The 13606-nt window shown below is 32.7% G+C and overlaps 1 protein-coding gene across 1 annotated transcript; it reads left to right on the top strand.

Moving 5' to 3' along the window:
- The first annotated feature begins 8157 nt into the window (after positions 1–8157).
- On the top strand, positions 8158–9073 carry LOC111445339 (zinc finger protein GIS3-like). The gene has a single exon (XM_023083653.1). It carries the CDS (start codon positions 8228–8230, stop codon positions 8828–8830), a length of 603 nt encoding a protein of 200 aa, XP_022939421.1. The 5' UTR covers positions 8158–8227; the 3' UTR covers positions 8831–9073.
- Positions 9074–13606: the final 4533 nt, after the last annotated feature.

The raw sequence follows: 13606 nt of genomic DNA, 5'->3' as shown, positions 1-13606 counted from the left end.
AGCGAGTCATCCTTGTATAGCAATAACAAAGCTTCAATATTATGGGCGCAATCTATGGATGATGATCTTCTTCATTTGAGCTTTTCCATGCCTCCAAATCAAGTAATCTCCCGACAGATTGACTTGACCTTGTATCATGTTGTGAGACTAATAATAGCTCCGTTCTTCAGAAGTTGTAACCTCGTATCGTTCTTTTTTTTTTTTTAGAAAATCGTCACAAATGTGTTCCATGTTTCTTTCAGTGTCTTGTCATCTCAAATGTGCTCCAACATCTTTTCTTCGATTGTGGTTTTCAAGATAAACTTTCTTTTGCCTACTCTGATTACCATTTGGCGTCATCAGCAACCTCCTTTAGTAGTGTAATTTTACTTTTTCCAACGATCTACCAAAGGTTTTGTACTTGTAGATATGACATCATGCATTTTACCTACGGTTATAGTTGTTGGTAATATCTCAAAATACCAGACCAACTTTTTCTATACAAAACTTGTAGAGTCACACACTGCTTACTAATAATCTCAAGGATCCATGTCTGATGTGAAAGATCAAGCAGTATTGCAACAATAGGGCATACTAAGAATTTGAAGAGATTTGACAATCTATACCAATTTGGTTCTGACACCATGTTGTTGAACACAACTCTTTTTTGGAAAACACGCACTCTTTGTTAAAATCAATCAACAAAGAGATTACAAGACACTCATTTTTTCTTTGTAAAAAATTTGGTGGGGTGAAGAGATATTTATAGTAGAGGCTAGAACATGTGAATAATTCATTTGTAATCTTCTAAATTTTACGTTATGATCTCTTATCTTTATTCTAAAAGATATCATCTACATTTATGTTAAAATATTATCAAATATTGTTAATCTTCCTAACAATCTTAAAATTTAGATAGAGTTATGTTGTAACCTTAATTTTGGGACATGACCAAAAACATGTCAACCCATAAACTAACGCAAATATTCGATTCTCCAAAACTTCAACTCAACCCAACTCAACTTTTATAGTTTGAGTTGGATAGTTCGAGTTAATCAAGTTCTTGCTTCATATGAACATCACAAAAATGAGTGAAGTTAGAAAGATGTTGATTTTTGTTAAAATTAATATTTAGAAACTATAAGCATCTAGTTCATTCCATTCAATTATGAACCCAATAATTTAGGAATGGATTGACCCACATGAAAATAAAGTAAAAATGAATTTGGTTAAAGAAAACCCCATTTGACCTAAGATGAACATCATGTAATGATTTGAAAGAATCTAACGGTCCAAAACGAATAAAAACTTTCACTCATAAAAGTTGGAGGACATCACAATCCTTCACATCTTTCATTCATGGGGGAATTTTTGACCAACTCATCCATCCCTCCAACACTCTTATTTCAACAACGCATCATAAAGGCCAACACAAGGTGGGCCCCCCCCCCCTTTTTTTTTAATTTTAAATTATTGGAAATACCTTTTTAATTAATAATATAATATTTCATAATGGATCTATCTTTATTCTTCAATATATTTTGGAAAAATTCATTTCTTAATATATATATATATACCTAAATCAAACTAATATTCCATTAATTAATTAATTAATTTAATTAAAATGTGTCCAATGTCTTGTCTGACTAAGCTTCCATGTTGACTTTTATTCACAAAATTTCCATTTTATTAAAAGAAAAATGATTAAATTTGGAGTGGTGGAGAGTGGAATTTGTAACATGCGTATCTCCTTCCAGATATGACGGATGAATCAGATAGCGACACGTGGGGCCACTGGAACTGATTTCGGTGACAGACGGTGTTACATAGAGTCCATGTTTTTTTTTTTTTTTTTTAATTGGAATTAAGAGTTTTAATTTGTTGCATGCATGGAGGGATACACTTTTGACTTTCTTCTGACACGCAACAAATTTACGAGAAACCAAAGCCTTCTTCTATTTTTAGGATCTAACTTTATCCCTATCAGATAGTTATATGCAGTAACTGTTATAGTTGCTTTTGCTTACGTTACAGTATAACATCAATTTCAATTCCTCAAATTTTGCATTCAAAATTATCTTTCGAAATCTCTCTGCTACCGTTTTCTTAAACTTTCTTCTAAAAACGGGGTCAAAGGCTCGAGCATACGTCGCTTGGCCCTAGGCGACATAAGAACAAATATGCTGGGAAGTGAGTGCCGCACAATTGTAAGTCTGCTGTCATCAAAGTGCGATTGTTTGAGAGTCAAGACATGTTGAATTATGCTGAAGGAACTCTGGAACTTTTGTTTCACCACCTCCCTTTGAACTTGCAACCTTCTTAGTGGAAAGTAGCCTATCAACGACTTCTCTTCAAATTAAAACTATTTTCTCCTTTATATTTAATATATTAAATATTAATTTTAACAATATGATCTAGCAAAGGAAACCTTATAGACCTACAAATTATAGGTTTAGTGATAAAAAGTTAATTAATTAAACTTTTTAATTAGTCAATTCTCATTCATTATCTATAGATCGCACCACTATAGATCTAGAGTAGTCTCTTATGTACTGTATGACAAGTTGTGTCTATTGATATAATCATTATAAGTAAGTCGATTATTCACGAGTTGTTCGTAATTATAATTTGGTCAAAAGTCTATTTTACTGCTATAATGGCATCTTACACCTTAAGTATACGGATTCTTTAAAGAACAATTTGTTTATGATCCAATCCTAAACCTAATCCCTCTCGACCAATCCTAAACCTAGTCCCTCCCGGGGCAATGAGAGGGCGAAATCCAATTGTTTAAGTCGTGAAATCATCACTTAAGGGAACTAGTTATTTACTTACCCTGCATAGGAAGAAGTGAGTTACATCTCGTAAAATTATGTTACCAACTCCGTATTTAGTCAAGTCCTCACAACAGTAGGCATATTCAATCAACTACAAAAGTTATTATCAAAGGACAAATATTCACTGTGTCACGACCTCATAACTAACTCATGATTTAGATTGATTCACATATGATCATATTAATTTTCTTAATTAATTATTCATAAAGAGAGATAAAAGATTTTATTACCCAAACTTATACAAATTCATTACCTAGGATATTCCAGTCACGTGTCCCATCCATATGAATGATTTAGATCAAATTATTTATAACAATTATAGAGTGAGTCGTATCCATAGTGTTTTCAGTATAAAACACTCACCTTTTAGATTATTATTTAAACAGGATTCTTAACATTAGTTTGGTCTGTATTATCCTTAACTATATCACATCATAAAAACATTTACGATATTTAAAGAATTATTATAGTAATACAAGTCATTTTGTTGCTTAAAAAGAAAAAACATATTCAACTTGTATTCCATACATCAAAAGCAAAAACATATTGTGTTGCTTCGAAATCATTATAATTTATTTAAAGTCATAGGTTTTAATACTTTTATCAAATCTTCTATTCCAAAATATATATAGAAATTCATAGTTTATATGATTTCGACTTATTTATCCTCGTCATCATCGTTCGTAACTATTTTAAAGGTGATAAGCCTTCAACTTTGTCATCTAACGTTACAGACTTAGCCTTCAATTAAGTTCTTGTAAAGGTTGAGTGATCTTATGACTCTTCCCCTACGATGAAGTTTATCTAATTAATGACTGCTATCCATTTAATTCTCAAATGCAACTAAAATGGTTAACAACTTTTGTTAATTATTTAGTTACTTCACTCTTAAAGCATCTTATTAAAGATTTATGACATTTCATTTTAAATTCCTTACCGAAAATTGATATTTGTCATATAAATACACTTGTCTATTTAATATTAGATAAAAGATCATTTAAGATTAGATAAAAGATCATTTTATTTCTCTTGACCTGAGCTCGGACCAGAATTAATTTCTCAAATATTTTTTTAAAAGTTCAAAATTTTGGGACTTTATTGAGGCCTATTGAGGGCCTAAATTTGGAGATGATTTAGAAAGAAAAATGCTTATAAAAATCCAAGAATTTAGAAATAATATAAAAGAAAATGGTGAAAAATAAAAAAGAAGGGTCAAAGTCAACCATGATGGATAAAATGGTCATTTTGACCGTTCTTTCATGTCTGTGAGAGTCCTGCCCATTCCTAAACCGGGTCTGACCTAGTAACCCTGCTCCTAATCCACCACCGCAAGTCGACTCGATTCAATAGCATCAATACAAGCGCCATGTGTCGCCCATGAGCGTGGCTTCTCCTATGGAGGCCTCGTGAGTGTAAGTTCATATCATATCATGAACTCTTTGTGGGCATATCCTTCCCTAGTTTATCATATTCTTAATGTCCTTAGGCATATCTCAGTCATATTATTACCTGAATGTACCTTAGTCGTAAACGTTACAGGAACGCATCCTAACGCTATCGTTCTATCAATCTATCATAATTCTATCCCTTTCTACCCACAACCTAATCATATTCTTTATGCATCGATTGTAACCATATCGTTGTTATCAATCTCTCATACCATAGCACTTCGATACGTAACCTAACCTTAATGTTTCATGAACATGTCTTACTCCTATCGTTACATTACGTTTAGTGCATCCTTTCGTATCCTATCTCAAACATATCATTGAACACATCGTACCGTAAGTATTATCATACAATTCATATATTAAAACATATCATAAGCATATCGATTCACAAACAATTCACACATATGAATATATATGACACGTGCAGAACCACGGGCACGTGTCAACATCAAATACAACCATGCCGATAGTAACACCATTTACTTGGTTAGCTTTTAGTTATTGTCACGAATATATCCTTAATGAAAGTTCAATTTTGTCCTTTGAAATCCAAGTCAACCTATGTGAATTGTTAAAAGTCTTGAAAGGTTTTATATATATATATATATATATATATTATATATTATATATATATATATAAAAGGTTATTTTCACTAAATATCTTATTTTCTATTATTACTAGTAGGGAATATATCAGACAAAATTTAATAGAGTTTCTTGTCTTATGATATTTTCGGTTTTATTTTAAAATTCTATTCACCAAATCTTTCCTCAATCTTCCTTGTAATTACCATTCTTTGGTGAATAGATTTTCATTCTCTAATTAGATATTACTTACTTATAGAACTGACAACTAACATTGGCCAATTTTCATTCCATATTATTCGCCAATTTTAATAATTGTTTGGCTACTGATCTTAGATATTTATAAAACTGACAACTAAAATTGTATCGATTCTAACCTTATTTCGTATAAATTAATAGAAATCTAATTAATTGGATATGAGAAGATGAGATCTCCTTATTACAATGGTCTTGTAAAATATTGGACAAAGGAAAGAATATTTGATTCCAACTTAATTTCTCATAACTATAACTATAAAAGAAAAGGAAATTTGAAATAAGATTTACTATAATAACAGATCATGATCTCTTAAATAAATCTGCATCATATCTATCTCTCTATTGAAAGTCATTTTACTTCTCCTCAAATCTAACATTCTTTTGTTTATTTTTGGATGAACTGTGATATTGTGTCGTGGGTTAAGGGGAAGAAAATGGGGTTGGAATGAGAGGTTAGTGAAGAGAGATGATTAAATTATTATTTATTTATTTTTATTTTTATTTTTGGGCTCATACATATCAGTAACATTTAAGGTGAAAATACTTCATTTAAAACATTATAATAAAATGTGATCTTGGTCTTGCATATGTCTCATTTAAGGCCTTTAAATAAGCTAATACAAATTGAAATAAGAAGAAAAATATCATAAAATAAAATGCTCTAACCTATATGCTACTCAATGGAAATACAACTAACTTATACTAACCTACCGTCTACTAAATTTAAATTACGAAACTATCCTAAGCATGTGTCACGGCTTCGTAGTTGCGATGTTATCATTAGCCGTATAAGGGAGTCTTACTTTTACCTCAAAAATAGAGTAGCACATGACTTGAGTATTTTAATAAAATACTCATAAGAGATCTCGGATTCGATGCAAACACATACAATTTCATGAATGAGACCTATCATAATAGTCTATTTTCCTATAGCGGCTATCCTAACGAGAAAATTGGATGTACACTTAATTTTCCTACACACGATCCACACGTGTGAGTATGGACCCACTAGTCGGTTTGCACACCTTCTAGGCCCCTTTCTGGTGGTGCGGGCATTCTCTAGTAGTTGTTGATGTCGGACACCCGTTAGGAATATTGACCATCACGACAACATTATGATAAACATAATGATCGTTTCCCTGCCTTATAGCGTACGCGTCCATATTATAGTGAAGGAGATGCATGAGCACATAATAATGCATGAGGTCTCAACATTTTTCATTTTCATTATCATTAAATACAACCCCGTAATGTCTTCCTCCATATCATATAATTTAATCATATCATTTCTCATATCGTTTGTCATATCATTTATCATATCTTTCATGCGTATGTCGGGCTTGTATTTCATACTAGTTCGCCATTTTGCATGTGAATCACATCATATCATTCATGACGCACATATACCATATCATAACGTCTTCATGCCTTCAAACTTAACAATCCACATCATGCATATATCATATCATATATCATAACAACATGTCTTAAACATATCATATCTTAACATAACATATCATAAACATATCAATTCACCCCATACAACATAACAATCACATCTCATAACACAGACATATTATTTCATAATAATTTGCATATACGGGCATGTGACACGTGCAAAGCTACGGACACTTGTCTTCATATAGCACACAATTATAACCAAACAATGGTAGGGTCACTACATGGTTGGCCTTCGCCGGCGTTTTCCTTAATTCGAGTATGTTCGCTCTCGTTCCTCGAAATCACTCCAATTATCGCCGATCGTCGTTTCCTATTAAAATATCGATCCCATTTCGTTAGTAATTTAAGAATTCCTAACTCAATCGAATTTAAATTGAGAAATTTACCCTTATACTGACCTTATTTGCCTTAAATAAGGTCAAATTAAGCTTTTGGATGGTTGGAACGATGGGAGTTGACTAATTTTTCCTTACCGAGTCGTTTAAGTTGAGCCGAGCCATTTAAGCAGAGCTGACTGAGCCATTTAAGCCGACTGAGACTTTTGGATAAGTATATAAGGTATGTTATGGTTACGAAAATACCCCTAGGATTGATGGATGTTATTTCCCCCTAGAGCTAGCGTGAGTGTTTAGATTACGTTTTGTGTGTTTCAGGTAATCGATAAGATTATCTCCCTAAGAAAACACGAATTAGTAAAGCCCATGGATACCTGTTAAGTCATTTTATACTCACCAATTTCTCTTTTTCTTAGGTGATCGCAGGCTGCAAGTCGAGGTAAGGGAGCGTTCAAGAGCTACGCGGTCATTGAGGGGGTCATTCTGAAGCGTCTATCCGTCGATGTATTTGACATCGTATTCCATATCCTTTTATCTCATTTGTCATAAACTTGAACAACATCAACTTGTATTTGGGATTTAGTTGTATTTTAAAATTATGGTATTGCTGTGTCCCCTTTAATTAGATTTAAATTTTACCATATTTTTTTATCTTTTATTTTATTTGCTAAAGTCTTTGTTTTTTAGTCACGGTCCCATATTTGAAACCTCGAAAATCGAGTCGTGACATCAATACTTAGTCATATCATTAAATATATCTTTTTAGATTAGTTTTAGTACATATGCTTTTGATTATTGAAGTGTCTGTAAACTAAAGTTTCTACTCTTCCATAACCCAACAGTGTGTAAAAGACAGTCTAAAAACAATCTTGTTTATTATGCCATCTTTAACTCGTTTATATCAGTGACGATAGTGGATTAATTAAAGAGTTTAATTAATTAATTTTTTATTCTTAAAGTTTATTATATTAATAAATAATAAGAAAAATACGAATTTAAAATATTAAATATAAAAGATAATTATTGTATTGGATAGATTTAAGTATAAAAATAATTAAAGATACATTAAATAAAAAAATATATAAATGAAATAAAATTGAAATAAAAATTACAGACATTATTGAAACATATTGTAATAATTTTGCAAACACCACTTTTATTGGCCTTCTATTTCTATAATATATATTATATATATATATAAATAAATGTTTTGTTTTTAAAAAATTGTGTATATATACCTCTACTCATGCATTAACCCTCTCTGCACTTCACCTTCCTTTCTCTCTCTCTGACCTTTTTCTCTCTGTGTTCTTCCATTTCCATGGCGGCCCTGGAGGAGCATTACCAATCCAAGCAAACCAACAATCCCACTACTCGCTTGAAGCTCTTTGGATTTGACGTCCAAGAAGATCTTGAAGACGATTCCACCCCTACTCCCTCTGCCTCCTCCGACTCCGCCGCCGCTCCCTCCTCCGGCGACCGTAAATACGAGTGCCAGTACTGTTACAGAGAGTTCGCCAACTCCCAAGCCCTCGGCGGCCACCAAAATGCCCACAAGAAAGAGCGCCAGCAGCACAAACGCGCCCAATTACAAGCCTCCCGAAACGCCACCGTTTTTAGAAACCCCATCGTTTCTGCCTTTGCTCCACCGCCTCACCTCCTCCCCTCTGCCGTCCTCACCTCATCATCTTCCTGGCCGCCGGTATATATGCCTCAGGCCCCACCCCAATTCCAGGTCTCCCACGGCTGCGTCTTCACCCCACCGCCGCCACCGCCGCCCTTCTTTTCAACCGGGTCTCGGTCGGCTCACGGGATAGTGGATGGCCCGTCGCTGAGCCGGTTCTCCACCGTGGAGGATGGACCCGGGTTCGATGATGGACCGGGTTTGGATTTGCATCTCAGCCTCGCACCGTCGGCGCCATGAAAATCGAAGCCCCCAACTTTTTTTTTAAATTTAAATTTTAGGGTCTGATTATTGAAAGAAATTAATGGTTAGTGTTTTTTTGCTCTTTCTTTTTCTTTAAATTTGGGCTAAGAAAAACAAAAAATGGAAAAAAAAAAAAAACACTGATGATGAGCATGTTCATGATGGTTCATCATCATCCATCATCCATCATTCTATTGTATAATTTTGAAATTTATTTATTTATTCTTAATTTCTGCCAAATTATATATTCTAACCATTTAAAAGGTTTGCTCATAATTAATGCATGCTATTGTATACGGCCTGTGATATCAATTCATATGTTAAAAGATTTAATTGAATTTTTTTTTGGGATTTATCATTATTATTTTTTAATTTTTGTCCAAAGATAACTTAATAAAAATATCTTCCAACTTTATACGTGGTCTAAAAAATATTTATAAACTTTCGAAAGTTTCAATAATATCATTAAATTTTAAAAAAAAAAAATCCAAAAGATACCATTATTATTAGTTTTGGATGAAAACCATTAATATTTTGTTTAAAAAATACTAACCTTTAATATATGTTTGAGATTAAAAAAATTTCATCCATATCATTCAACTTTTTTTAAATACTTTTATTGTTAGTACTATATTTAAAAAAATATTTATAAAATTTTAAAAGTAATATTCTTACCGTCAATATGTGGATGAAAATCGTCTACTTCAAAGATTATAATATTACTTCCAAAAGTTTATAACTATTTTTGAAACGTTTTACTAATTATAAAAGTATTTTAATTTTTTAAAAAAAGTTTAATGAAAACTTTTTCGAAAATTTTTAAAGGTATTATTGAAATTTTTAAAAAATTATGGATAGTTTTTTTAGACAAAATCAAAATTAAAGAATATTTTTATGAATTGAGCCTTGAAATTATGGGGAGGAGGTAGATAACAAAATAAATAAAAATAATAAAAAAAAAAAATCCCTTGTAAGCTAATTTTTTAAAAATTTAAAAATTAAAGGGCTATAAGATTGTTGTATTTATATAATAATAAAAGACATTGATTTTATGATAAATGAAATTTTATATCCGATTATTCCGATAATTTCTTCCACATGTGAGCGAAGATGAAATTAAGCGTTATTGATTTAGAGAGATCTTATTTTTCTAAAAAATATTAAGTACAAACAAAATATACTAAAAGAACGGGTGTTAGTTTATGAGGATAACATTCACCTTTCGAAATAGCTTAAGTCAAGTAAGTAACATAATCACGCCACATGACAAATAATCGTGCAGACAAAACGTCAGAGACGTCAATTATCAAATTCAATTTATAAAGCTTAGTTAGAACCCTAAAGATTAGAGGATGCAACATTATATTAATTAATTAAACATTAGGTTTATCTCGAAGCTATGCTCTAAAAAGAGAAACCTCCAAAATTCATACTTTGATTAATTGGGTGTGTTTTGTTTATTAATTGTGAGCCTTTGTTCAATATGAGTGGCCACTCAGATCATTGTCATTTGGACATTAAAGTAATCAGTTTTAAAAATTCATATTTTGCAACTTGTAACTCAATAATTTTAACTTACATTTATCAAAATAAAAAAAATAAAAAAAATAAATCCCTATAATTTGGATTTTTTTTTTCTTTCTCATGTAGTATATTAAATATCTTTTGAAATTAATATTATTAGATGTATTCGACCCTACAAACTGTTCTTACATACTAAATGTGACATCCGAGTAAAGAAAAAATACATGAATGAATCGATACTATATCTGAATGAGAGCAATCCTGATAATATACCAACAATGTGCACCTTCATTTTTTATTACTCAATCATAAAAACTCAAAAGTTAAACGTGTTTTACTTGAGTCAATCTTATATTGGGTGATCTGTTAAATGAGGACAAAACATGTCGAAATGATTTGTGTTATGTTATGACAATCTAATCCTAGTTCAACTAATTTAAATACTATATTCTTAAGATTTAAATCCCTATCATTGTATTGAGAATTTAACTGTTACGTACCTTTATCGAAACACACAAAATGAGAGTTTTTATTCAATTCATTTCTTTTTTCTTCAAGGTGGTGGGGACTTCGATTTCCTTGTACCAGGACTCTACCCCCCTTGCAAATAGGATGCTGACCGAGGTGAAGCTGGAAGCCAACATAGACTTTCCTAAAGTGGTGGGCCTACCCATCCCAACTAGGAGTATGCTCGGATTTGCGATCTTCCCTTTCTATTCCTTAAGCAGAGAGCATCGAACCTTTTGGTATGTATTGTCTCCTAACTATAGATTAGATCCATTGGACAAGAAACTCAATTCTGCACTGTCTGAGTTGTGGGCTTATCCCCCACTAAGGGTGGGAAGGGCGTGGCAGAACCTTACAGTAGGAGGGTTTTTATTGCTGTAACGAGTTTAAATAGGACTGAAGTGAGGATTAGGACATTGCACAATAATCCGAACACTTCGTCACAAGAACGGACAAAGTATCTTTTGGCTTTAATGGCCAAATTCAATATGACTACGACATGGCATTCTCCATAACTGTTCAAATAATTTGGATTTTTTCCTTCAGAAACTGTACAGTCCATACCTAAATTGGGAAGGACAAAACTCCCACAATCCATTCCGCCCATTATATTCATTTTTAGACAATGAACCCACCACTAGTCTTTCAAATCACTTCATCTCTAGGGGCTTAGATATGTAGGCATTGCTGCTAAAAACATCCAAATTTGATGTGTTTTTGAGTTCAAGTAATTTAACATCGTATCAGAGCATCAAATTTTTTGGACCCGTATCGTAAAACCCATTTTAAAAAAAAAAAACAAAAAAATGTAACTCTCTCTCACACTCGGGGCCAAATCCTCCCCTTGAACAAAGTACACGCTAAGTTTAAGGCATGACTCTGATATCATGTTAGGAATAACGGACTTCCACCGTGATACGATATTGTCCACTTTGAGTATAAGCTCTCATGACTTTACTTTGGGCTTCCGCACAAGGCCTCATACTAATAGAGATAGTATTCCTCACCTATAAACTCATGATCTTCCACTAAATTAGCCAACGTGGGACTCACTCTCAATAATAATCCTCAACCGTCAGAAGGAGTTGACAAAAAAGTGATATGATGATCGAGAGCGATTTTAATCAAGAAAATGACTTCTATACCCTTAGTTTGGTAATGGAAAAAGTGGACACACGTAATAGAATGATTTTACTCCGAGTATTTAAGTCCATCACATTGTTTACTTAATTTTTAAAACGATTTTTTTTGCACATAATAGACAAGTTAGACATGTAGTGTCATTTTAACCTCACCTTTTAACGTTGTTGTATTGAAAATGAAGTTCATAAATCGTACTTCCAACTAAACGTCTTTTTACTTTTTCGAAATGTTTTTAAAATTCAAACCGGTTTTGAAAATATTGCGTTGGGAGAAACAAATTAGGCGATGAAAATGACAGTACATTAGGATTAATAATATGATTTAGATGCATTTACAAAATTTAAAATCATAGAAAAACTTGAATTAAAAGTTGCATTATGAGATGTTAAAGTCATATTACAATGAATTGAACCCACTCATTTCAATTAATGTCAACAAGTTTGTAGAAAGGTTGCTATCAAACTAAAAGGACTCGTTCAAAACAAAGTGTTTGTGGATATAAATGGTAGCTTACTTGCTAGAGTGAAAATAGGACCAAAAAAAAAAAATCAATAACCAATTTTTAAATATTTTCCAAAGAAAAAAAAACTCCATACTTATTTTCTAAAATATTTTATGAGGAATAGAGTCGGTGGCTGGAGCATATGTCGCTCGTGTCAATAGCGACATTGTGAGGAGACTCTATATTGGTTGGAGAGGGAAAAGAAGCATTCTTATGAGGGAGTCGGTGGCTGGAGCATATGTCGCTTGTGTCAACAATGACATCGTAAGATCCCACATTGGTTGGAGAGGGGAAAAAAGCATTCCTTATAAGGGAGTCGATGGCTGGAGCATACGTCGCTCGTGTCAACCGTGACATTGTAAGATCCCACATTGGTTGGAGAGGGGAAAGAAGCATTCTTTATAAGGGTATGGAAACATGTCCCTAGTAGACACGTTTTGAAACCGTGAGGCTGATAGCGATACGTAACGAGACGAAACGGATAATATCGGCTAAAGGTAGGCTTAGGATATTACAAATGGTATCAGAGTTAGGCATCGAGCGGTGTGCCAATGAGAACGCTAGCCCTTAAGCAAGAGGGTGGATTGTGAGATCCCACATCAATAGGAGAGGAAAACAAAACATTTCTTATAAGAATGTGGAAACCTCTCCTTCGTAGACGCGTTTTAAGGGAGGATTGTGAGATCCCACATCAATGGGAGAGGAAAACAAAACATTTCTTATAAGGACGTGGAAACCTCTCCCTCGTAGACGCGTTTTAAAACCGTGAAGCTGATAACAATACATAACAGACTAAATCAGAGAATATCTACTCCCAATAAATTTAGGTTGTTACAAATATATATGAAACAAAACCCATTCGGTGGAATCCAAGAAAAAAGAGTGCAAACTTTTTGTCTCTTGTGTTTGTACTATATGTTTTTGTTTGTGTTTTGTGTTTTTTGTTTTTTGGTTTGATGTTTGTAGAGAGAGAAAGAGAAAAGAAAAGCATAATCATAGATTTGAAAACTTGTACAACTTTATAAAAAGATTTGACAATTTATAAATTTGACAACAGATCCCTCCACACATAATTTATAGTGGTAGGTGAGAGACAG

Source organism: Cucurbita moschata, unplaced genomic scaffold (assembly GCF_002738365.1).
Source record: "Cucurbita moschata cultivar Rifu unplaced genomic scaffold, Cmos_1.0 Cmo_Scf00007, whole genome shotgun sequence".
Classification (NCBI taxonomy): domain Eukaryota; kingdom Viridiplantae; phylum Streptophyta; class Magnoliopsida; order Cucurbitales; family Cucurbitaceae; genus Cucurbita; species Cucurbita moschata.
Note: the sequence above shows the minus strand (reverse complement) of the source record. Positions and strands in the feature narration are given on the sequence as shown.